Genomic DNA, 25,937 nt, shown 5'->3' with positions numbered 1-25,937 from the left:
AACGATCAGAGAGGCCGATCCAGTCCGTGTGCGGTTTAATGGCCAGGGAGGATGTTGCTGGCTGCGGTGCAGAGTGATTGGTGGGTTGTTGTATGGCTGCAGGGGCCAGTGATAGGAGAAACAGAGAGAGGGGGAGATGAGGTGATTCAGACAGAGAAATGTACATAGAGCAGGGAAAGAGAGAGAGAAGATCCTCTACCCTAGCCACTCAGGAAATGTGCACATTCTGCAATGTAAGTTCTGACTTAATACTTTGAAATAACACCATTTTTTAAAGCACTCAAACAAAGCAGTGTGTTAGATGCCTAATGGTTTTTGCAAGAAGGCCATGTTCAGTTGGTGGCTGAACTTGGAAGTTGTACAAAGTATGAGCACCAGCTTTCCCGTTCTGCTGTCTACATAACTCAGATGACGCTAATGGATACTGATAATGACTCTGGATACAGCAGCCATCAGGCTGCACCATGATTTTGGGGTGGCTGGAGCGAGGTAACAAGATTCAGCCGTGCTCGAAGACTTGCCTGGCCACTGCCTCCCTTATCCAAACCCAACACACACACAGAGTTGCACACAATTTGCCAACATTTCTACTTCATGCCCTTAAAAAAAACAATTCAACTTCTCTTATCACCCTTACGAGTCTAAGTGGGCATAGCGGTTAGCGCAATCCTATCACAGCTCGGGGTGTCGGGAGTTCAGAGTTCGATCCTGACGTCCTCTGTAAGGAGTTTGTATGTTCTCCCTGTAGAATGCATGAGTTTCCTCCCTCGGCCCAAAGATATATTGATTAGTAGGTGAATTGGTCATTGTAAATTGTCCTGTGATTTGGCTAGGGTTAAATCAGGGACTGTACAATGGTAGAGCTCAAAGGGCTGGAAGGGTCCACACTGCGTCTCTGAATAAGTAAATTTGGCGTTAACTTATTGATGAGGCCGTCAGGATGCAGTGTTCCACGTTGGCTGTGTGACTCATCATTCCAATATGAGGACTGTAGTGATGAGTTTTATTGATTGATGGGACATCGCCCTCACTGCTGAGGGCCAGCATTTATTGCCCATTCTTGACTGCCGTCCTGTGCAGCTGCTGCAGTCTGTGTGCTGAAGGTGGTGTTTCCCCATGATGCTGAAGGACCAGTGATATATTCCCATATCAGGATGGTGTGTGACTTGGAGGGGAACCTGTGGGTGGTGGTGTTCACCTTTGCCCTCTGCCCTTGCTGATGGTAGAGGTCGCTTGTTTAGGAGCCACTGCTGGAGATGTTTGGACAAGTAGTGCACCCTGCAGCCAGTGTGAGATTGATTGAAGGTGGTGTGAACTTGGGGTCGCTCTGACGACGGGATGCCTGAGCCACAGCACTCACTCTCCGTGTTGCTTTGCAGGTGGCCGCCCGGGCCCTCAGGAGGGGCAGTCAGGACGGCGAGACTCGCCGGAAGGAGCCCCAGGCTGCAGTTCCGCGGAGGAGCTGCAGGAGAAGGGCTCACTGGATGAGGGAGATGACAGGAAGGAGCGAAGCAAGGGAGGCGAGGTGGAGGAAGACGAAGAGGGCGAGGAGGATGCACAGAGCAACCAGAGCCTGGACCTCAACTTCGCCAGCAAGCTAATAGACTTTAAGCTGGGCCAAAGTGCGAATGGGGACCCTGGCGCACAGCGAGAGGGCAGGAACAGCTGCGGCAGCTGCGGGAAGAGCTTTAAGTACGCAGCCACGCTGCTGCGCCACCGCAAGGCCCACGCCGGGGAGCACCGCAGGCCCGTCAAGCGAGGCCCGAGGCGGCTGTCCGAGGAGCTGCCAGCTCACCCCAGGCAGACGGCCGAGAGCCTGGAGACGCCCGTTGCCAGCAGGGGCACAAGTGTGGATGGTGAGGGTCCAGAGGGCGGAGGCAGCCCAGACCAGGAGGGTGAGCCGGAGGGCGCAGGTGGGCACGACAGCGAGCAGAGTGTGGGCGAGCAGCTCGAGCTGAAGAAAGCCTCGGCAAACGGCTCCAAAGCCGACAAGAGGAAGAAGGTTTGCAGCGTGTGCAACAAGAGGTTCTGGTCCCTGCAGGACCTGACCCGTCACATGAGGTCGCACACAGGTAAAGGACGGTCATACGTTGCAGCCTCTGTGCTCTGGGTGGGAGGCTGAAGTGGGCTGAACACTTAACCAGACAGTGACAAATCCATCTTGGTGGCGTGTGTAGAGGAACTCGGTGGGTCGAGCAATGCTTACGGGGGGTAAAGGAGCTGTCAATGTCCCTGGTCGAGCAATGCTTAGGGGGGTAAAGGAGCTGTCGATGTCCCTGGTCAAGCAATGCTTAGGGCGGTAAAGGAGCTGTCGATGTCCCTGGTCGAGCAATGCTTAGGGGAGTAAAGGATCTGTCGATGTCCCTGGTCGAGCAATGCTTAGGGGAGTAAAGGATTCTTGATGTCCCTGGTCGAGCAATGCTTCGGGGGGTAAAGGAGCTGTCGATGTCCCTGGTCGAGCAATGCTTAGGGGAGTAAAGGAGCTGTCGATGTCCCTGGTCGAGCAATGCTTAGGGGGGTAAAGGAGCTGTCGATGTCCCTGGTCGAGCAATGCTTAGGGGAGTAAAGGATTGTCGATGTCCCTGGACGAGCAGTGCTTAGGGGGGTAAAGGAGCTGTCGATGTCCCTGGTCGAGCAGTGCTTAGGGGAGTAAAGGAGCTGTCGATGTCCCTGGTCGAGCAGTGCTTAGGGGGGTAAAGGAGCTGTCGATGTCCCTGGTCGAACTATGCTTAGGGGGGTAAAGGAGCTGTCGATGTCCCTGGTCGAGCAATGCTTACGGGAGTAAAGGAGCTGTCGATGTCACTGGTCGAGCAATGCTTAGGGGAGTAAAGGAGCTGTCGATGTCCCTGGTCGAGCAATTCTTAGGGGGGTAAAGGAGCTGTCGATGTCCCTGGTCGAGCAATGCTTAGGGGAGTAAAGGAGCTGTCGATGTCCCTGGTCGAGCAATGCTTAGGGGAGTAAAGGAGCTGTCGATGACACTGGTCGAGCAATGCTTAGGTGGGTAAAGGAGCTGTCGATGTCCCTGGTCGAGCAATGCTTAGGTGGGTAAAGGAGCTGTCGATGTCCCTGGTCGAGCAATGCTTAGGGGAGTAAAGGAGCTGTCGATGTCACTGGTCGAGCAATGCTTAGGGGAGTAAAGGAGCTGTCGATGTCCCTGGTCGAGCAATTCTTAGGGGGGTAAAGGAGCTGTCGATGTCCCTGGTCGAGCAATGCTTAGGGGAGTAAAGGAGCTGTCGATGTCCCTGGTCGAGCAATGCTTAGGGGAGTAAAGGAGCTGTCGATGACACTGGTCGAGCAATGCTTAGGTGGGTAAAGGAGCTGTCGATGTCCCTGGTCGAGCAATGCTTAGGTGGGTAAAGGAGCTGTCGATGTCCCTGGTCGAGCAATGCTTAGGGGAGTAAAGGAGCTGTCGATGTCACTGGTCGAGCAATGCTTAGGGGGGTAAAGGAGCTGTCGATGTCCCTGGTCGAGCAGTACTTAGGGTGATATAGGAGCTGTCGATGTCGCTGGTCGAGCAATGCTTAGGGGAGTAAAGGAGCTGTCGATGTCCCTGGTCGACCAATGCTTAGGGGAGTAAAGGAGCTGTCGATATCCCTGGTCGAGCAATGCTTAGGGGAGTAAAGGAGCTGTCGATGTCCCTGGTCGAGCAATGTTTAGGGGGGTAAAGGAGCTGTCGATGTCCCTGGTCGAGCAATGCTTAGGGGGGTAAAGGAGCTGTCGATGTCCCTGGTCAATCAGTACTTAGGGGGGTAAAGGAGCTGTCGATGTCCCTGGTCGAGCAATGCTTTAGGGAGTAAAGGAGCTGTCGATGTCCCTGGTCGAGCAATGCTTTGGGGAGTAAAGGAGCTGTCGATGTCCCTGGTCGAGCAATGCTTAGGGGAGTAAAGGAGCTGTCGATGTCCCTGGTCAAGCAATGCTTAGGGGGGTAAAGGAGTTGTCGATGTCCCTGGTCGAGCAATGCTTAGGGGGCTAAAGGAGCAGTCGATGTCCCTGGTCGAGCAGTGCTTAGGGGGGTAAAGGAGCAGTCGATGTTCCTGGTCGAGCAATGCTTAGGGGGGTAAAGGAGCTGTCGATGTCCCTGGTCGAACAATGCTTAGTGGGGTAAAGGAGCTGTCGATGTCCCTGGACGAGCAATGCTTAGGGGAGTAAAGGAGCTGTCGATGTCCCTGGTCGAGCAATGCTTAGGTGGGTAAAGGAGCTGTCGATGTCACTGGTCGAGCAATGCTTAGGGGAGTGAAGGAGCTGTCCATGTCCCTGGTCGAACAATGCTTAGGGGGGTAAAGGATCTGTCGATGTCCCTGGTCGAGCAATGCTTAGGGGAGTAAAGGAGCTGTCAATGTCCCTGATCGAGCAATGTTTAGGGGGGTAAAGGAGCTGTCGATGTCCCTGGTCGAGCAATGCTTAGGGGAGTAAAGGAGCTGTCGATGTCCCTGGTCGAGCAATGTTTAGGGGGGTAAAGGAGCTGTCGATGTCCCTGGTCGAGCAAAGCCTAGCGGGGTAAAGGATCTGTCGATGTCCCTGGTCGAGCAATGCTTAGGGGAGTAAAGGAGCTGTCGATGTCCCTGGTCGAGCAATGCTTAGGGGGGTAAAGGAGCTGTCGATGTCCCTGGTCGAGCAGTACTTAGGGTGATATAGGAGCTGTCGATGTCGCTGGTCGAGCAATGCTTAGGGGAGTAAAGGAGCTGTAGATGTCCCTGGTCGAGCAATGCTTAGGGGGGTAAAGGAGCTGTCGATGTCCCTGGTCGAGCAATGCTTAGGGGAGTAAAGGGGCTGTCGATTCCCTGGACGAGCAATGCTTAGGGGAGTGAAGGAGCTGTCCATGTCCCTGCTCGAGCAATGCTTAGGGGGGTAAAGGAGCTGTCGATGTCCCTGGTCGAGCAATGCTTAGGGGGGTAAAGGAGCTGTCGATGTCCCTGGTCGAGCAGTGCTTAGGGGGGTAAAGGAGCTGTCGATGTCCCTGGTCGAGCAATGCTAAGGGGGGTAAAGGAGCTGTCGATGTCCCTGGTCGAGCAATTCTTAGGGGGGTAAAGGAGCTGTCGATGTCCCTGGTCGAGCAATGCTTAGGGGAGTAAAGGAGCTGTCGATGTCCCTGGTCGAGCAATGCTTAGGGGAGTAAAGGAGCTGTCGATGACACTGGTCGAGCAATGCTTAGGTGGGTAAAGGAGCTGTCGATGTCCCTGGTCGAGCAATGCTTAGGTGGGTAAAGGAGCTGTCGATGTCCCTGGTCGAGCAATGCTTAGGGGAGTAAAGGAGCTGTCGATGTCACTGGTCGAGCAATGCTTAGGGGGGTAAAGGAGCTGTCGATGTCCCTGGTCGAGCAGTACTTAGGGTGATATAGGAGCTGTCGATGTCGCTGGTCGAGCAATGCTTAGGGGGGTAAAGGAGCTGTCGATGTCCCTGGTCGAGCAAAGCCTAGCGGGGTAAAGGATCTGTCGATGTCCCTGGTCGAGCAATGCTTAGGGGAGTAAAGGAGCTGTCGATGTCCCTGGTCGAGCAATGCTTAGGGGAGTGAAGGAGCTGTCGATGTCCCTGGTCGAGCAATGTTTAGGGGAGTAAAGGAGCTGTCGATGTCCCTGGTCGAGCAATGCTTAGGGGGGTAAAGGAGCTGTCGATGTCCCTGGTCGAGCAATGTTTAGGGGGGTAAAGGAGCTGTCGATGTCCCTGGTCGAGCAAAGCCTAGCGGGGTAAAGGATCTGTCGATGTCCCTGGTCGAGCAATGCTTAGGGGAGTAAAGGAGCTGTCGATGTCCCTGGTCGAGCAATGCTTAGGGGAGTGAAGGAGCTGTCGATGTCCCTGGTCGAGCAATGTTTAGGGGAGTAAAGGAGCTGTCGATGTCCCTGGTCGAGCAATGCTTAGGGGAGTAAAGGGGCTGTCAATGTCCCTGGACGAGCAGTGCTTAGGGGGGTAAAGGAGCTGTCGATGTCACTGGTCGAGCAATGCTTAGGGGGGTAAAGGAGCTGTCGATGTCCCTGGACGAGCAATGCTTAGGGGAGTAAAGGAGCTGTCGATGTCCCTGGTCGAGCAATGCTTAGGTGGGTAAAGGAGCTGTCGATGTCACTGGTCGAGCAATGCTTAGGGGAGTGAAGGAGCTGTCCATGTCCCTGGTCGAACAATGCTTAGGGGGGTAAAGGATCTGTCGATGTCCCTGGTCGAGCAATGCTTAGGGGAGTAAAGGAGCTGTCGATGTCCCTGGTCGAGCAATGTTTAGGGGGGTAAAGGAGCTGTCGATGTCCCTGGTCGAGCAAAGCCTAGCGGGGTAAAGGATCTGTCGATGTCCCTGGTCGAGCAATGCTTAGGGGAGTAAAGGAGCTGTCGATGTCCCTGGTCGAGCAATGCTTAGGGGAGTGAAGGAGCTGTCGATGTCCCTGGTCGAGCAATGTTTAGGGGAGTAAAGGAGCTGTCGATGTCCCTGGTCGAGCAATGCTTAGGGGGGTAAAGGAGCTGTCGATGTCCCTGGTCGAGCAATGTTTAGGGGGGTAAAGGAGCTGTCGATGTCCCTGGTCGAGCAAAGCCTAGCGGGGTAAAGGATCTGTCGATGTCCCTGGTCGAGCAATGCTTAGGGGAGTAAAGGAGCTGTCGATGTCCCTGGTCGAGCAATGCTTAGGGGAGTGAAGGAGCTGTCGATGTCCCTAGTCGAGCAATGTTTAGGGGAGTAAAGGAGCTGTCGATGTCCCTGGTCGAGCAATGCTTAGGGGAGTAAAGGGGCTGTCAATGTCCCTGGACGAGCAATGCTTAGGGGAGTGAAGGAGCTGTCCATGTCCCTGCTCGAGCAATGCTTAGGGGGGTAAAGGAGCTGTCGATGTCCCTGGTCGAGCAATGCTTAGGGGGGTAAAGGAGCTGTCGATGTCCCTGGTCGAGCAGTGCTTAGGGGGGTAAAGGAGCTGTCGATGTCCCTGGTCGAGCAATGCTAAGGGGGGTAAAGGAGCTGTCGATGTCCCTGGTCGAGCAATTCTTAGGGGGGTAAAGGAGCTGTCGATGTCCCTGGTCGAGAAATGCTTAGGGGAGTAAAGGAGCTGTCGATGTCCCTGGTCGAGCAATGCTTAGCGGGGTAAAGGAGCTGTCGATGTCCCTGGTCGAGCAGTACTTAGGGGGGTAAAGGAGCTGTCGATGTCCCTGGTCGAGCAATGCTTAGGGGAGTGAAGGAGCTGTCCATGTACCTGCTCGAGCAATGCTTAGGGGGGTAAAGGAGCTATCGATGTCCCTGGTCGAGCAATGCTTAGGGGGGTAAAGGAGCTGTCGATGTCCCTGGTCGAGCAGTGCTTAGGGGGGTAAAGGAGCTGTCGATGTCCCTGGTCGAGCAATGCTAAGGGGGGTAAAGGAGCTGTCGATGTCCCTGGTCGAGCAATTCTTAGGGGGGTAAAGGAGCTGTCGATTTCCCTGGTCGAGCAATGCTTAGGGGAGTAAAGGAGCTGTCGATGTCCTTGGTCGAGCAGTGCTTCGGGGGGTAAAGGAGCTGTCGATGTCCCTGGTCGAGCAATGCTTAGGGGGGTAAAGGAGCTGTTGATGTCACAGGTCGAGCAGTTCCTCTGGGAGTAAAGGAGCTGTCGATGTCCCTGTGCGAACAATGCTTTGGGGGGTAAAGGAGCTGTCGATGTCCCTGGTCGAGCAGTGCTTAGGGGGGAAATGGTACTGTCGATGTCCCTGGTCGAGAAGTTCCTCAGGGAGTAAAGGAGCTGTCGATGTCCCTGGTCGAGCAATGCTTAGGCGGGTAAAGGAGCTGTCGATGTCCCTGGTCGAGCAATGCTTAGGGGAGTAAAGGAGCTGTCGAAGTCCCTGGTCGAGCAGTGCTTAGGGGGGTAAAGGAGCTGTCGATGTCCCTGGTCGAGCAATGCTTAGGGGGGTAAAGGAGCTGTCGATGTCCCTGGTCGAGCAATGCTTAGGGGAGTAAAGGAGCTGTCGATGTCCCTGGTCGAGCAATGCTTAGGGGGGTAAAGGAGCTGTCGATGTCCCTGGTCGAGCAATGCTTAGTGGAGTAAAGGAGCTGTCGATGTCCCTGGTCGAGCAATGCTTAAGGGAGTAAAGGAGCTGTCGATGTCCCTGGTCGAGCAATGCTTAGGGGGGTAAAGGAGCTGTCGATGTCCCTGGTCGAGCAAAGCTTAGCGGGGTAAAGGATCTGTAGATGTCCCTGGTCGAGCAATGCTTAGGGGAGTGAAGGAGTTGTCCATGTCCCTGTTCGAGCAATGCTTAGGGGCGTAAAGGAGCTGTCGATGTCCCTGGTCGAGCAGTGCTTAGGGGGGTAAAGGTGCTGTCGATGTCCCTGGTCGAGTAGTTCCTCAGGGAGTAAAGGAGCTGTCGATGTCCCTGGTCGAACAGTGCTTCGGAGGGTAAAGGAGCTGTCGATGTCCCTGGTCGAGCAATTCTTAGGGGGGTAAAGGAGCTGTCGATGTCCCTGGTCGAGCAATGCTTAGGGGAGTAAAGGAGCTGTCGATGTCCCTGGTCGAGCAATGCTTAGGGGAGTAAAGGAGCTGTCGATGTCCCTGGTCGAGCAATGCTTAGGGGGGTAAAGGAGCTGTCGATGTCCCTGGTCGAGCAGTTCCTCAGGGAGTAAGGAGCTGTCGATATCCCTGGTAGAGCAATGCTTCGGGGGGTAAAGGAGCTGTCGATGTCCCTGGACGAGCAATGCGTAGGGGGGTAAAGGAGCTGTCGATGTCCCTGGTCTAGCATTGCTTAGGGGGGTAAAGGAGCTGTTGATGTCCCTGGTCGAGCAGTTCCTCAGGGAGTAAAGGAGCTGTCGATGTCCCTGGTCGAGCAATGTTTAGGGGAGTAAAGGAGCTGTTGATGTCCCTGATGGAGCAATGCTTAGGGGGGTAAAGGAGCTGTCGATGTCCCTGATGGAGCAATGCTTAGGTGGGTAAAGGAGCTGTCGATGTCCCTGGTCGAGCAGTTCCTCAGGGAGTAATGGAGCTGTCGATGTCCCTGGTCGAGCAATGCTTAGGGGGGTAAAGGAGCGGTCGATGTCCCTGGTCGAGCAATGCTTAGGGGGGTAAAGGAGCGGTCGATGTCCCTGGTCGAGCAATGCTTAGGGGGGTAAAGGAGCTGTCGATGTCCCTGGTCGAGCAATGCTTAGGGGGTAAAGGAGCTGTCGATGTCCCTGGTCGAGCAATACTTAGGTGGGTAAAGGAGCTGTTGATGTCCCTGGTCGAGCAATGCTTAGGGGAGAAAAGGAGCTGTCGATGTCGCTGGTCGAGCAGTGCTTAGGGGGGTAAAGGAGCTGTTGATGTCCCTGGTCGAGCAATGCTTAGGGGAGAAAAGGAGCTGTCGATGTCCCTGGTCGAGCAATGCTTAGGGGAGTAAAGGAGCTGTCGATGTCCCTGGTCGAGAAATGCTTAGGTGGGTAAAGGGGCTGTCGATGTCCCTGGTCGAGCAATGCTTAGGGGAGTAAAGGAGCTGTCGATGTCCCTGGTCGAGCAATGCTTAGGGGGGTAAAGGAGCTGTCGATGTCCCTGGTCGAGCAATGCTTAGGGGAGTAAGAAGCTGTCGATGTCCCTGGTCGAGCAATGCTTAGGGGAGTAAAGGAGCTGTCGATGTCCCTGGACGAGCAATGCTTAGGGGAGTAAGAAGCTGTCGATGTCCCTGGTCGAGCAATGCTTAGGGGGGTAAAGGAGCTGTCGATGTCCCTGGTCGAGCAATGCTTAGGGGAGTAAGAAGCTGTCGATGTCCCTGGTCGAGCAATGCTTAGGGGAGTAAGAAGCAGTCGATGTCCCTGGTCGAGCAATTCTTAGGGGAGTATAGGAGCTGTCGATGTCCCTGGTCGAGCAAAGCTTAGGGGGGTAAAGGATCTGTCGATGTCCCTGGTCGAGCAATGCTTAGGGGGGTAAAGGAGCTGTCAATGTCCCTGGACGAGCAATGCTTAGGGGGGTAAAGGAGCTGTCGATGTCCCTGGTCGAGCAATGCTTAGGGGAGTAAAGGGGCTGTCGATGTCCCTGGTCGAGCAATGCTTAGGGGAGTAAAGGAGCTGTCGATGTCCCTGGTCGAGCAGTGCTTAGGGGGGTAAAGGAGCTGTCGATGTCCCTGCTCGAGCAGTGCTTAGCGGGGTAAAGGTGCTGTCGATGTCCCTGGTCGAGCAGTTCCTCAGGGAGTAAAGGAGCTGTCGATGTCCCTGGTCAAGCAATGCTTAGGGGAGTAAAGGAGCTGTCGATGTCCCTGGTCGAGCAATGCTTAGGGGGGTAAAGGAGCTGTCGATGTCCCTGGTCGAGCAATGCTTAGGGGAGTAAAGGATCTGTCGATGTCCCTGGTCGAGCAATGCTTAGGGGGGTAAAGGAGCTGTCGATGTCCCTGGTCGAGCAATGCTTAGGGGGGTAAAGGAGCTGTCGATGTCCCTGGTCGAGCAATGCTTAGGGGGGTAAAGGAGCTGTCGATGTCCCTGGTCGAGCAATGCTTAGGGGGGTAAAGGAGCTGTCGATGTCCCTGGTCGAGCAATGCTTAGGGGGGTAAAGGAGCTGTCGATGTCCCTGGTCGAGCAATGCTTAGGGGAGTAAAGGGGCTGTCGATGTCCCTGGTCGAGCAATGCTTAGGGGAGTAAAGGAGCTGTCGATGTCCCTGGTCGAGCAATGCTTAGGGGGGTAAAGGAGCTGTCGATGTCCCTGGTCGAGCAATGCTTAGTGGGGTAAAGGAGCTGTCGATGTCCCTGGTCGAGCAATGCTTAGGGGGGTAAAGGAGCTGTCGATGTCCCTGGTCGAGCAATGCTTAGGGGGGTAAAGGAGCTGTCGATGTCCCTGGTCGAGCAATGCTTAGTGGAGTAAAGGAGCTGTCGATGTCCCTGGTCGAGCAATGCTTAGGGGGGTAAAGGAGCTGTCGATGTCCCTGGTCGAGCAAAGCTTAGCGGGGTAAAGGATCTGTCGATGTCCCTGGTCGAGCAATGCTTAGGGGAGTGAAGGAGTTGTCCATGTCCCTGCTCGAGCAATGCTTAGGGGGGTAAATGAGCTGTCGATGTTCCTGGTCGAGCAATGCTTAGGGGCGTAAAGGAGCTGTCGATGTCCCTGGTCTAGCAGTGCTTAGGGGGGTAAAGGAGCTGTCGATGTCCCTGGTCGAGCAATGCTTAGGGGGGTAAAGGAGCTGTCGATGTCCCTGGTCGAACAATGCTTAGGGGAGTAAAGGAGCTGTCGATGTCCCTGGTCGAGCAGTGCTTCGGGGGGTAAAGATGCTGTCGATGTCCCTGGTCGAGCAATGCTTAGGGGCGTAAAGGAGCTGTCGATGTCCCTGTTCGAACAATGCTTTGGGGGGTAAAGGAGCTGTCGATGTCCCTTGTCGAGCAATGCTTAGGGGAGTAAAGGAGCTGTCGATGTCCCTGGTCGAACAGTGCTTCGGAGGGTAAAGGAGCTGTCGATGTCCCTGGTCGAGCAATTCTTAGGGGGGTAAAGGAGCTGTCGATGTCCCTGGTCGAGCAATGCTTTTGGGGGAAAAGGAGCTGTCTATGTCCCCGGTCGAGCAGTGCTTAGGGGGATAAAGGAGCTGTCGATGTCCCTGGACGAGCAATGCTTAGGGGGGTAAAGGAGCTGTCGATGTCCCTGGTCGAGCAGTGCTTAGGGGGGTAAAGGAGCTGTCGATGTCCCTGGTCGAGCAATGTTTAGGGGGGTAAAGGAGCTGTCGATGTCCCTGGTCGAGCAATGCTTAGGGGGGTAAAGGAGCTGTCGATGTCCCTGGTCGAACAATGCTTAGGGGGGTAAAGGAGCTGTCGATGTCCCTGGTCGAGCAATGCTTACGGGAGTAAAGGAGCTGTCGATGACACTGGTCGAGCAGTGCTTAGGGGGGTAAAGGAGCTGTCGATGTCCCTGGTCGAACAATGCTTAGGGGGGTAAAGGAGCTGTCGATGTCCCTGGTCGAGCAATGCTTAGGCGGGTAAAGGAGCTGTCGATGTCCCTGGTCGAGCAATGCTTAGGGGAGTAAAGGAGCTGTCGAAGTCCCTGGTCGAGCAATGCTTAGGGGGGTAAAGGAGCTGTCGATGTCACTGGTCGAGCAATGCTTAGGGGAGTAAAGGGGCTGTCGATGTCCCTGGTCGAGCAATGCTTAGGGGGGTAAAGGAGCTGTCGATGTCCCTGGTCGAGCAGTGCTTAGGGGGGTAAAGGAGCTGTCGATGTCCCTGGTCGAGCAATGCTTAGGGGGGTAAAGGAGCTGTCGATGTCCCTGGTCGAGCAATGCTTAGGGGAGTAAAGGAGCTGTCGATGTCCCTGGTCGAGCAATGCTTAGGGGGGTAAAGGAGCTGTCGATGTCCCTGGTCGAGCAATGCTTAGGGGAGTAAAGGAGCTGTCGATGTCCCTGGTCGAGCAAAGCCTAGCGGGGTAAAGGATCTGTCGATGTCCCTGGTCGAGCAATGCTTAGGGGAGTAAAGGAGCTGTCGATGTCCCTGGTCGAGCAATGCTTAGGGGAGTAAAGGAGCTGTCGATGTCCCTGGTCGAGCAATGCTTAGTGGAGTAAAGGAGCTGTCGATGTCCCTGGTCGAGCAATGCTTAGGGGAGTAAAGGAGCTGTCGATGTCCCTGGTCGAGCAGTGCTTAGGGGGGTAAAGGAGCTGTCGATGTTCCTGGTCGAGCAATGCTTAGGGGGGTAAAGGAGCTGTCGATGTCCCTGGTCGAACAATGCTTAGTGGGGTAAAGGAGCTGTCGATGTCCCTGGTCGAGCAATGCTTAGGTGGGTAAAGGAGCTGTCGATGTCCCTGGTCGAGCAATGCTTAGGGGAGTAAAGGAGCTGTCGATGTCCCTGGTCGAGCAATGCTTAGGGGGGTAAAGGAGCTGTCGATGTCCCTGGTCGAGCAATGCTTAGGGGGGTAAAGGAGCTGTCGATGTCCCTGGTCGAGCAATGCTTAGGGGAGTAAAGGAGCTGTCGATGTCCCTGGTCGAGCAATGCTTAGGGGGGTAAAGGAGCTGTCGATGTCCCTGGTCGAGCAATGCTTAGGGGGGTAAAGGAGATGTCGATGTCCCTGGTCGAGCAAAGCTTAGCGGGGTAAAGGATCTGTCGATGTCCCTGGTCGAGCAATGCTTAGGGGAGTGAAGGAGTTGTCCATGTCCCTGTTCGAGCAATGCTTAGGGGCGTAAAGGAGCTGTCGATGTCCCTGGTCGAGCAGTGCTTAGGGGGGTAAAGGTGCTGTCGATGTCCCTGGTCGAGTAGTTCCTCAGGGAGTAAAGGAGCTGTCGATGTCCCTGGTCGAACAGTGCTTCGGAGGGTAAAGGAGCTGTCGATGTCCCTGGTCGAGCAATTCTTAGGGGGGTAAAGGAGCTGTCGATGTCCCTGGTCGAGCAGTTCCTCAGGGAGTGAAGGAGCTGTCGATATCCCTGGTAGAGCAATGCTTCGGGGGGTAAAGGAGCTGTCGATGTCCCTGGACGAGCAATGCGTAGGGGGGTAAAGGAGCTGTCGATGTCCCTGGTCTAGCATTGCTTAGGGGGGTAAAGGAGCTGTCGATGTCCCTGGTCGAGCAGTTCCTCAGGGAGTAAAGGAGCTGTCGATGTCCCTGGTCGAGCAATGTTTAGGGGAGTAAAGGAGCTGTTGATGTCCCTGATGGAGCAATGCTTAGGGGGGTAAAGGAGCTGTCGATGTCCCTGATGGAGCAATGCTTAGGTGGGTAAAGGAGCTGTCGATGTCCCTGGTCGAGCAGTTCCTCAGGGAGTAATGGAGCTGTCGATGTCCCTGGTCGAGCAATGCTTAGGGGGGTAAAGGAGCGGTCGATGTCCCTGGTCGAGCAATGCTTAGGGGGGTAAAGGAGCGGTCGATGTCCCTGGTCGAGCAATGCTTAGGGGGGTAAAGGAGCTGTCGATGTCCCTGGTCGAGCAATGCTTAGGGGGTAAAGGAGCTGTCGATGTCCCTGGTCGAGCAATACTTAGGTGGGTAAAGGAGCTGTTGATGTCCCTGGTCGAGCAATGCTTAGGGGAGAAAAGGAGCTGTCGATGTCGCTGGTCGAGCAGTGCTTAGGGGGGTAAAGGAGCTGTTGATGTCCCTGGTCGAGCAATGCTTAGGGGAGAAAAGGAGCTGTCGATGTCCCTGGTCGAGCAATGCTTAGGGGAGTAAAGGAGCTGTCGATGTCCCTGGTCGAGAAATGCTTAGGTGGGTAAAGGGGCTGTCGATGTCCCTGGTCGAGCAATGCTTAGGGGAGTAAAGGAGCTGTCGATGTCCCTGGTCGAGCAATGCTTAGGGGGGTAAAGGAGCTGTCGATGTCCCTGGTCGAGCAATGCTTAGGGGAGTAAGAAGCTGTCGATGTCCCTGGTCGAGCAATGCTTAGGGGAGTAAAGGAGCTGTCGATGTCCCTGGTCGAGCAATGCTTAGGGGGGTAAAGGAGCTGTCGATGTCCCTGGTCGAGCAATGCTTAGGGGAGTAAGAAGCTGTCGATGTCCCTGGTCGAGCAATGCTTAGGGGAGTAAGAAGCAGTCGATGTCCCTGGTCGAGCAATTCTTAGGGGAGTATAGGAGCTGTCGATGTCCCTGGTCGAGCAAAGCTTAGGGGGGTAAAGGATCTGTCGATGTCCCTGGTCGAGCAATGCTTAGGGGGGTAAAGGAGCTGTCAATGTCCCTGGACGAGCAATGCTTAGGGGGGTAAAGGAGCTGTCGATGTCCCTGGTCGAGCAATGCTTAGGGGAGTAAAGGGGCTGTCGATGTCCCTGGTCGAGCAATGCTTAGGGGAGTAAAGGAGCTGTCGATGTCCCTGGTCGAGCAGTGCTTAGGGGGGTAAAGGAGCTGTCGATGTCCCTGCTCGAGCAGTGCTTAGCGGGGTAAAGGTGCTGTCGATGTCCCTGGTCGAGCAGTTCCTCAGGGAGTAAAGGAGCTGTCGATGTCCCTGGTCAAGCAATGCTTAGGGGAGTAAAGGAGCTGTCGATGTCCCTGGTTGAGCAATGCTTAGGGGGGTAAAGGAGCTGTCGATGTCCCTGGTCGAGCAATGCTTAGGGGAGTAAAGGATCTGTCGATGTCCCTGGTCGAGCAATGCTTAGGGGGGTAAAGGAGCTGTCGATGTCCCTGGTCGAGCAATGCTTAGGGGGGTAAAGGAGCTGTCGATGTCCCTGGTCGAGCAATGCTTAGGGGGGTAAAGGAGCTGTCGATGTCCCTGGTCGAGCAATGCTTAGGGGGGTAAAGGAGCTGTCGATGTCCCTGGTCGAGCAATGCTTAGGGGGGTAAAGGAGCTGTCGATGTCCCTGGTCGAGCAATGCTTAGGGGAGTAAAGGGGCTGTCGATGTCCCTGGTCGAGCAATGCTTAGGGGAGTAAAGGAGCTGTCGATGTCCCTGGTCGAGCAATGCTTAGGGGGGTAAAGGAGCTGTCGATGTCCCTGGTCGAGCAATGCTTAGTGGGGTAAAGGAGCTGTCGATGTCCCTGGTCGAGCAATGCTTAGGGGGGTAAAGGAGCTGTCGATGTCCCTGGTCGAGCAATGCTTAGGGGGGTAAAGGAGCTGTCGATGTCCCTGGTCGAGCAATGCTTAGTGGAGTAAAGGAGCTGTCGATGTCCCTGGTCGAGCAATGCTTAGGGGGGTAAAGGAGCTGTCGATGTCCCTGGTCGAGCAAAGCTTAGCGGGGTAAAGGATCTGTCGATGTCCCTGGTCGAGCAATGCTTAGGGGAGTGAAGGAGTTGTCCATGTCCCTGCTCGAGCAATGCTTAGGGGGGTAAATGAGCTGTCGATGTTCCTGGTCGAGCAATGCTTAGGGGCGTAAAGGAGCTGTCGATGTCCCTGGTCTAGCAGTGCTTAGGGGGGTAAAGGAGCTGTCGATGTCCCTGGTCGAGCAATGCTTAGGGGGGTAAAGGAGCTGTCGATGTCCCTGGTCGAACAATGCTTAGGGGAGTAAAGGAGCTGTCGATGTCCCTGGTCGAGCAGTGCTTCGGGGGGTAAAGATGCTGTCGATGTCCCTGGTCGAGCAATGCTTAGGGGCGTAAAGGAGCTGTCGATGTCCCTGTTCGAACAATGCTTTGGGGGGTAAAGGAGCTGTCGATGTCCCTTGTCGAGCAATGCTTAGGGGAGTAAAGGAGCTGTCGATGTCCCTGGTCGAACAGTGCTTCGGAGGGTAAAGGAGCTGTCGATGTCCCTGGTCGAGCAATTCTTAGGGGGGTAAAGGAGCTGTCGATGTCCCTGGTCGAGCAATGCTTTTGGGGGAAAAGGAGCTGTCTATGTCCCCGGTCGAGCAGTGCTTAGGGGGATAAAGGAGCTGTCGATGTCCCTGGACGAGCAATGCTTAGGGGGGTAAAGGAGCTGTCGATGTCCCTGGTCGAGCAGTGCTTAGGGGGGTAAAGGAGCTGTCGATGTCCCTGGTCGAGCAATGTTTAGGGGGGTAAAGGAGCTGTCGATGTCCCTGGTCGAGCAATGCTTAGGGGGGTAAAGGAGCTGTCGATGTCCCTGGTCGAACAATGCTTAGGGGGGTAAAGGAGCTGTCGATGTCTCTGGTCGAGCAATGCTTACGGGAGTAAAGGAGCTGTCGATGACACTGGTCGAGCAGTGCTTAGGGGGGTAAAGGAGCTGTCGATGTCCCTGGTCGAACAATGCTTAGGGGGGTAAAGGAGCTGTCGATGTCCCTGGTCGAGCAATGCTTAGGCGGGTAAAGGAGCTGTCGATGTCCCTGGTCGAGCAATGCTTAGGGGAGTAAAGGAGCTGTCGAAGTCCCTGGTCGAGCAATGCTTAGGGGGGTAAAGGAGCTGTCGATGTCACTGGTCGAGCAATGCTTAGGGGAGTAAAGGGGCTGTCGATGTCCCTGGTCGAGCAATGCTTAGGGGGGTAAAGGAGCTGTCGATGTCCCTGGTCGAGCAGTGCTTAGGGGGGTAAAGGAGCTGTCGATGTCCCTGGTCGAGCAATGCTTAGGGGGGTAAAGGAGCTGTCGATGTCCCTGGTCGAGCAATGCTTAGGGGAGTAAAGGAGCTGTCGATGTCCCTGGTCGAGCAATGCTTAGGGGGGTAAAGGAGCTGTCGATGTCCCTGGTCGAGCAATGCTTAGGGGAGTAAAGGAGCTGTCGATGTCCCTGGTCGAGCAAAGCCTAGCGGGGTAAAGGATCTGTCGATGTCCCTGGTCGAGCAATGCTTAGGGGAGTAAAGGAGCTGTCGATGTCCCTGGTCGAGCAATGCTTAGGGGAGTAAAGGAGCTGTCGATGTCCCTGGTCGAGCAATGCTTAGTGGAGTAAAGGAGCTGTCGATGTCCCTGGTCGAGCAATGCTTAGGGGAGTAAAGGAGCTGTCGATGTCCCTGGTCGAGCAGTGCTTAGGGGGGTAAAGGAGCTGTCGATGTTCCTGGTCGAGCAATGCTTAGGGGGGTAAAGGAGCTGTCGATGTCCCTGGTCGAACAATGCTTAGTGGGGTAAAGGAGCTGTCGATGTCCCTGGTCGAGCAATGCTTAGGTGGGTAAAGGAGCTGTCGATGTCCCTGGTCGAGCAATGCTTAGGGGAGTAAAGGAGCTGTCGATGTCCCTGGTCGAGCAATGCTTAGGGGGGTAAAGGAGCTGTCGATGTCCCTGGTCGAGCAATGCTTAGGGGGGTAAAGGAGCTGTCGATGTCCCTGGTCGAGCAATGCTTAGGGGAGTAAAGGAGCTGTCGATGTCCCTGGTCGAGCAATGCTTAGGGGGGTAAAGGAGCTGTCGATGTCCCTGGTCGAGCAATGCTTAGGGGGGTAAAGGAGATGTCGATGTCCCTGGTCGAGCAAAGCTTAGCGGGGTAAAGGATCTGTCGATGTCCCTGGTCGAGCAATGCTTAGGGGAGTGAAGGAGTTGTCCATGTCCCTGTTCGAGCAATGCTTAGGGGCGTAAAGGAGCTGTCGATGTCCCTGGTCGAGCAGTGCTTAGGGGGGTAAAGGTGCTGTCGATGTCCCTGGTCGAGTAGTTCCTCAGGGAGTAAAGGAGCTGTCGATGTCCCTGGTCGAACAGTGCTTCGGAGGGTAAAGGAGCTGTCGATGTCCCTGGTCGAGCAATTCTTAGGGGGGTAAAGGAGCTGTCGATGTCCCTGGTCGAGCAGTTCCTCAGGGAGTGAAGGAGCTGTCGATGTCCCTGGTCGAGCAATGTTTAGGGGAGTAAAGGAGCTGTTGATGTCCCTGATGGAGCAATGCTTAGGGGGGTAAAGGAGCTGTCGATGTCCCTGATGGAGCAATGCTTAGGTGGGTAAAGGAGCTGTCGATGTCCCTGGTCGAGCAATGCTTAGGGGGGTACGGGAGCTGTCGATGTCTGTGGTCGAACAATGCTTAGGGAGGTAAAGGTGCTGTCGATGTCCCTGGTCGAGCAGTGCTTAGGGGGGTAAAGGAGCTGACGATGTGCCTGGTCGAGCAGTTCCTCAGGGAGTAATGGAGCTGTCGATGTCCCTGGTCGAGCAATGCTTAGGGGGGTAAAGGAGCGGTCGATGTCCCTGTTCGAGCAATGCTTAGGGGGGTAAAGGAGCTGTCGATGTCCCTGGTCGAGCAATGCTTAGGGGGGTAAAGGAGCGGTCGATGTCCCTGGTCGAGCAATGCTTAGGGGGGTAAAGGAGCTGTCGATGTCCCTGGTCGAGCAATGCTTAGGGGGTAAAGGAGCTGTCGATGTCCCTGGTCGAGCAATACTTAGGTGGGTAAAGGAGCTGTTGATGTCCCTGGTCGAGCAATGCTTAGGGGAGAAAAGGAGCTGTCGATGTCCCTGGTCGAGCAATGCTTAGGTGGGTAAAGGGGCTGTCGATGTCCCTGGTCGAGCAATGCTTAGGGGAGTAAAGGAGCTGTCGATGTCGCTGGTCGAGCAGTGCTTAGGGGGGTAAAGGAGCTGTTGATGTCCCTGGTCGAGCAATGCTTAGGGGAGAAAAGGAGCTGTCGATGTCCCTGGTCGAGCAATGCTTAGGGGAGTAAAGGAGCTGTCGATGTCCCTGGTCGAGAAATGCTTAGGGGAGTAAGAAGCTGTCGATGTCCCTGGTCGAGCAATGCTTAGGGGAGTAAAGGAGCTGTCGATGTCCCTGGTCGAGCAATGCTTAGGGGAGTAAGAAGCTGTCGATGTCCCTGGTCGAGCAATGCTTAGGGGAGTAAGAAGCAGTCGATGTCCCTGGTCGAGCAAAGCTTAGGGGGGTAAAGGATCTGTCGATGTCCCTGGTCGAGCAATGCTTAGGGGGGTAAAGGAGCTGTCAATGTCCCTGGACGAGCAATGCTTAGGGGGGTAAAGGAGCTGTCGATGTCCCTGGTCGAGCAATGCTTAGGGGAGTAAAGGGGCTGTCGATGTCCCTGGTCGAGCAATGCTTAGGGGAGTAAAGGAGCTGTCGATGTCCCTGGTCGAGCAGTGCTTAGGGGGGTAAAGGAGCTGTCGATGTCCCTGCTCGAGCAGTGCTTAGCGGGGTAAAGGTGCTGTCGATGTCCCTGGTCGAGCAGTTCCTCAGGGAGTAAAGGAGCTGTCGATGTCCCTGGTCGAGCAATGCTTAGGGGGGTAAAGGAGCTGTCGATGTCCCTGGTCGAGCAATGCTTAGGGGAGTAAAGGAGCTGTCGATGTCCCTGGTCGAGCAATGCTTAGGGGGGTAAAGGAGCTGTCGATGTCCCTGGTCGAGCAATGCTTAGGGGGGTAAAGGAGATGTCGATGTCCCTGGTCGAGCAAAGCTTAGCGGGGTAAAGGATCTGTCGATGTCCCTGGTCGAGCAATGCTTAGGGGAGTGAAGGAGTTGTCCATGTCCCTGTTCGAGCAATGCTTAGGGGCGTAAAGGAGCTGTCGATGTCCCTGGTCGAGCAGTGCTTAGGGGGGTAAAGGTGCTGTCGATGTCCCTGGTCGAGTAGTTCCTCAGGGAGTAAAGGAGCTGTCGATGTCCCTGGTCGAACAGTGCTTCGGAGGGTAAAGGAGCTGTCGATGTCCCTGGTCGAGCAATTCTTAGGGGGGTAAAGGAGCTGTCGATGTCCCTGGTCGAGCAGTTCCTCAGGGAGTGAAGGAGCTGTCGATGTCCCTGGTCGAGCAATGTTTAGGGGAGTAAAGGAGCTGTTGATGTCCCTGATGGAGCAATGCTTAGGGGGGTAAAGGAGCTGTCGATGTCCCTGATGGAGCAATGCTTAGGTGGGTAAAGGAGCTGTCGATGTCCCTGGTCGAGCAATGCTTAAGGGGGTACGGGAGCTGTCGATGTCTGTGGTCGAACAATGCTTAGGGAGGTAAAGGTGCTGTCGATGTCCCTGGTCGAGCAATGCTTAGGGGAGTAAAGGAGCTGTCGATGTCACTGGTCGAGCAGTTCCTCAGGGAGTAAAGGAGCTGTCGATGTCCCTGGTTGAACAATGCTTAGGGGGGTAAAGGAGCTGTCGATGTCCCTGGACGAGCAATGCGTAGGGGGGTAAAGGAGCTGTCGATGTCCCTGGTCGAGCATTGCTTAGGGGGTAAAGGAGCTGTCGATGTCCCTGGTCGAGCAGTTCCTCAGGGAGTAAAGGAGCTGTTGATGTCCCTGCTCGAACAGTGCTTAGGGGGGTAAAGGAGCTGTCGATGTCCCTGGTCGAGCAGTGCTTAGGGGAGTAAAGGAGCTGTCGATGTCCCTGGTCGAGCAGTGCTTAGGGGGGTAAAGGTGCTGTCGATGTCCCTGGTCGAGCAGTTCCTCAGGGAGTAAAGGAGCTGTCGATGTCCCTGGTCGAGAAATGCTTAGGCGGGTAAAGGAGCTGTCGATGTCCCTGCTCGAGCAATGCTTAGGGGGGTAAAGGAGCTGTCGATGTCCCTGATGGAGCAATGCTTAGGTGGGTAAAGGAGCTGTCGATGTCCCTGCTCGAGCAATGCTTAGGGGGGTAAAGGAGCTGTCGATGTCCCTGATGGAGCAATGCTTAGGGGGGTAAAGGAGCTGTCGATGACACTGGTCGAGCAATGCTTAGGGTGATAAAGGAGCTGTCGATGTCCCTGATGGAGCAATGCTTAGGGGGGTAAAGGAGCTGTCGATGACACTGGTCGAGCAATGCTTAGGGTGATAAAGGAGCTGTCGATGTCCCTGGTCGAGCAATGCTTAGGGGAGTAAAGGAGCTGTCGATGTCCCTGGTCGAGCAATGCTTAGGGGAGTAAAGGAGCTGTCGATGTCACTGGTCGAGCAGTTCCTCAGGGAGTAAAGGAGCTGTCGATGTCCCTGGTCGAGCAATGCTTAGGGGGGTAAAGGAGCTGTCGATGTCCCTGGTCGAGCAATGCTTCGGGGGGTAAAGGAGCTGTCAATGTCCCTGGTCGAGTAGTTCCTCAGGGAGTAAAGGAGCTGTCGATGTCCCTGGTCGAACAATGCTTAGGGGGGTAAAGGAGCTGTCGATGTCCCTGGTCGAGCAATGCTTAGGGGGGTAAAGGAGCTGTCGATGTCCCTGGTCGAGCATTGCTTAGGGGGGTAAAGGATCTGTCGATGTCCCTGGTCGAGCAGTTCCTCAGGGGGTAAAGGAGCTGTCGAGGTTTCTGGTTGAAGACCTGATTCAGATGCTTCTCAACCCACTGAATTCCTCCATCTGATTGTGTGTTGGGTGCTCCAGATCAGAATCAGAATCAGGTTTATTATCACCGGCATGTGGCGTGAAATTTGTTAACTTAGCAGCAGTTCAATGCAATACATAATCTAGATAAGAATCAATTACAGTCCGTCCATATGTACATTAAATAGTTAAATTAATATTAGTGTTAACAAATAATATTTTTTAAAATGTGAGGTAATGTTCATGGGTTCAAGGTCCATTTAGAAATCGGATTGACAAAGCAAATCTCCTCCAGCACCTGATAGATAGTCACTGTCTTCCCATCTTTATAGCTGCATTGATATGTCGGGACCAGATTAGATCCTCAGGGATATTTACACCCAGGAACTTGAAATTGCTCATTCTCTGATCCCTCTATGAGGATTGGTTCGAGTTCCCTTATCTTATCCTTCCTGAAGTCCACAATCAACTCTTTGGTCTCACTTGGAACAGTGTGTTCAGTTCCGGTCACCCTGCTAAAGGAAAGATGTTAAGAAATGAAAGAGCATAGAAAAAACTTATGAGCATGTTGCCAGGATTCTGGGTCTGAGTTATTGGATGGGCTAGGACTTTATTCCTAGGAGCACAGAAAACTGAGATATGACCTTACAGAGGTGTATAAAATCATGAGGGGCAAAAATAGGGTGAACGCTCTCAGTCTTTTCCCCAGGGCTGGGGTATCAGGAAGCAGAGCTGGTCCCTGCTTCACCAGATATTGATATGGCCATGTTTGGGGTACTGCATACAGTTTTGGTTGCCAGCTAGAGGAAAGATGGCATTAAAGCAGAAAAGGTGTATTGTAGATTTGCAAAGATATTACTGGGACTAGAGAGCTTGCGTTTTAAGTCGAGGGTGGACAGTTTAGCTTTTGTCCCCTGGAATATAGGAGGCTGAGGGGTGACCTACAGAGGTTTATAAAATCATGAGGAGCATAGATAGGGGAATAGACAATCTTTTTCCTGGCATAGGGGAGTCAAAATCTAGAGAGAGGCCATAGATTTAAAATGAAAGGGGTAAGATACAGCAGTGAGCTGAGGTGAAGGTGCAGAATGTTAAGCCAGGGCAAGTGGTAGAGGCAGGCATAACTGCGGCTTTGAAAAGACATGTGGACAAGTTCATGGATAGAATAGGATATGGTCCAAACTCGAGCAAATGAGACAAGACAAGGTAGGCATCTTGGTTGACATGGGCAAGTTGGTCCGGGGGCCTGTTTCTGTGCTCGATAACTCTACAGTAAAGACCTATCTCAGGTTGTCCCCACAGAGTCTATTAACCCTTTCCTGTTGGGTCAATCCTCCAACATTTATGTTCCTTGGCCTTTCATTGAACATCATACCCTCCTGTCTTGGTGATGCTGTTTGACAGTAAGTTGGGACTGGTCAGAACCACCGTGATAACTTTCCCCTTTGTGTTTGCTCCAGGGGAGAGGCCCTACAAGTGCTTGACCTGCGAGAGGACCTTCACGTTGAAGCATAGCCTCGTCCGCCACCAACGCATCCACCAGAAGGACACGGTGGTAGGCAAAAGGCAGCCGGGGGTGAATGACGACGAGCTGTCGAAGGGCGGCGATGAGAGTGAGAGCGAGGGTGAGAAGGCAGCCTACAGCCAGGTGTCCGACAACGAGAGTGATGCCATCACCAGCATGGGCGTCGGCAGCAGTTCTCCACCTCCCGTGAGCCTGGCGGGCAGCCCACTCCGGGGGGCGGCAAGCTGCTCGCCCGCTGACCGCGACGGCACGCTCCAAGCAGTTGTCAACGGCGTACGGCAGGGAACATTCCTGATTCAGGGCAGCGACCAGGAGCCGATAAAGAGCTCAGAGAAGGTGTTGGTGGGCTCGCCAGGCCCCACGGACATCATTCAGAACCTGCTGGGGATGCACGGTGATTTGCCGATGAACCACGTGCGCAGTTCGGCAGAGTCCACTCCCCGTCTGCTGGGCGTGGAGTAGCCCTGCTCGGGAAGGACCCTGCCTTTGCTCTCTAGCCTAGTGGGCCTTTCCATGTCTGACCCTCTGACACCATTGCAGCACCAGGCAGGTGGGGGCACTGTCCTACCCCATTGTGTGGAGGGTGGGGCTTTGTGATTCACCTCTGGTGCTGCAGAAAGCCTTAAACACTGGAAAGTGAGGAATCCAGTGCAGCTCTCACAAACTGTATATTGTACCTTCCAAGTGCCTTACTACCTGATTACTGTGCACGTCACAATTCTGTTAAAAATTGCTCGAACATTCAATAAAACTAAACACATGGGCAGCAGCCTCCCGAGAAAGATCCTGGAGCATGAAATCTCTGACAATGCAATTTTTAGAAATCTGATTTTAAACATCCTAGTTATGGGGCATCCTAATGCACTTGGATAAACTACACACGGACTCTTGTTGAGGAACTACTGAACTAAGTCTTCCATTAAGGCCTTACAGTGAACAATCACACTGACTATAGTCGATCATCCATAATGTAACAAACATAGGGAAAAATAGCAAATATTGCATTCTTTACTTTGGGCAAAGCAAACACCACTTGGTTCTTCATTTATGACAGGCATAACAACAGTCTTGTTAAGTGATTGGGTCTTTAAGATGTAGTTTGAGATGGTGGAATTGAATGGCTGTAATGGCTTGCACAGAATCCACTCATTCTGACTGTGCATTGGGCTGCTCAAGGAAATTACACCGAAGGTGAAATGAAGTAGGAGTGGAGTTTTTTTTTGGTAAATCTTATATCAGTATAACATTCAATACAATTTTTAATGAGTCTGCTCAGTATTTTTAACACCACCCCCTCACCCTTGCCCCGTTGTTCTGGTGGGGACAAGCCATTAATTGACTCTATAATTCAGAACAGTAGCAACAGAAACCAATCTCCCAGTGTCAGGCAGAGTGTGTTCTAGCAATAATCACGATTGATTTCAAGCTTTATGTAGTATTTGTCTGCACGAATAGTCTTTATATGGCCTTGCCACATTTTATTGATATTTCTGTTAGTGGATATTGATGTTTGATTGAGGTATCTGTTAACCTTCTTTTCAAAAACTGTGAAAAGGAAAGAATCCTTTTGTGCTGAATTCTGGGTGAATCTTAGACTAGATTGCATGTTGGAACTAATTTGTCTCAGTTATTTGTAAATTTCACTGTCGCTCTCAGGGCTTTTAAATATGATTTCATATACTAAATCCATTTTCTAGTGTTCCAGATTTTTTCCACTTTAAGGACTTGAAGCTGAGAGACAAGTCAATCACTACATGAAGCACTTGATGGTGAAAGAAAGAATTAGGAGTGGTTTACAGCTCGATTAGACAAAAGAGGGAAAAGTCACTTCACTGCACCATGATTAAAAAGCTTTTTATTATCAGAAGTCTAGTGAATTTTTGTCTATTTTCAGAAGGAAAAACTTTAATGGGGAAAATAAAATAATAAAAATGTAATGCATTAATCCAGAAAATGTTTTTTTAAATCCAGAATCCATTTGTTTTTGTAAAGGGAATCTTTACTGCTGCTAAATGTTATGTACACATCTGGGTTATGCTACATGAACAGAGAATCACAGAGTTTTGGTACTTAACTTCCAATGCAAAATTTATAGCTGTTCTGTATCAAACCATTTAAGCAATAAAACGTTATACTTATTACAGCCTTGTTTTTTCTTTGCTCTAAGTCTTCTACGGCAATCTATTTCTCACTCACTCTTTACCTAACACCACTGAATAACGAAACTTGCAGCCAGTTGCTTTGTGTTGGTGGTGGACCGAACGTTGTGTTAAACTGGCTGAAATTTGCTGCTCTCAATCACAGACGTGGGAAATAATACTTTTACTTTTCTGTAAATATTTGACGGTGTGTACTGAATCAGCACTGTGTTCTGTCTACATCCCGGATTCAGTGTGTACAATAAATCAGCACTGTGTTCAGTCTACATCCTGGATTCAGTGTGTACACTAAATCAGCACTGTGCTCAGTCGACATCCTCGATCCAGTGTATACACTAAATCTGCACTGTGTTCAGTCTACATCCCGGATTCAGTGTATACACTAAATCAGCACTGTGTTCAGTCTACATCCCGGATTCAGTGAATACACTAAATCAGCATTGTGTTCAGTCTACATCCCGGATTCAGTGTGTACAATAAATCAGCACTGTGTTCAGTCTGCATCCCAGATTCAGTGTGTACACTAAATCAGCACTGTGCTCAGTCGACATCCTCGATCCAGTGTATACACTAAATCAGCACTGTGTTCAGTCTACATCCCGGATTCAGTGTATACACTAAATCAGCACTGTGTTCAGTCTACATCCCGGATTCAGTGAATACACTAAATCAGCATTGTGTTCAGTCTACATCCCGGATTCAGTGAATACACTAAATCAGCATTGTGTTCAGTCTGCATCCCGGATTCAGTGTGTACACTAAATCAGCACTGTGTTCAGTCTACATCCCGGATCCAGTGTATACACTAAATCTGCACTGTGTTCGGTCTACATCCCGGATTCAGTGTATACACTAAATCAGCACTGTGTTCAGTCTACATCCCGGATTCAGTGAATACACTAAATCAGCATTGTGTTCAGTCTGCATCCCGGATTCAGTGTGTACACTAAATCAGCACTGTGTTCAGTCTACA

At 53.0% G+C, this 25,937-nt stretch overlaps 1 protein-coding gene across 8 annotated transcripts in view; it reads left to right on the top strand.

Moving 5' to 3' along the window:
- Positions 1–24,943, top strand: part of LOC140742202 (ras-responsive element-binding protein 1-like) — a 301,827-nt gene extending 276,884 nt beyond the window's left edge. For all 8 annotated transcript variants that reach the window (XM_073073018.1, XM_073073016.1, XM_073073017.1 and 5 more), the window contains 2 exons: positions 1,380–2,072; positions 22,741–24,943. In XM_073073018.1, coding sequence (XP_072929119.1) covers positions 1,380–2,072; positions 22,741–23,267 — 1,220 coding nt within the window. In that variant the 3' untranslated portion in view covers positions 23,268–24,943. The remainder of the gene's footprint in view (positions 1–1,379; positions 2,073–22,740) is intronic.
- Positions 24,944–25,937: the final 994 nt, after the last annotated feature.

Source organism: Hemitrygon akajei, chromosome 20 (genome assembly GCF_048418815.1).
Source record: "Hemitrygon akajei chromosome 20, sHemAka1.3, whole genome shotgun sequence".
Lineage (NCBI taxonomy): Eukaryota > Metazoa > Chordata > Chondrichthyes > Myliobatiformes > Dasyatidae > Hemitrygon > Hemitrygon akajei.
This window is presented reverse-complemented; position numbering and strand designations above follow the sequence as displayed.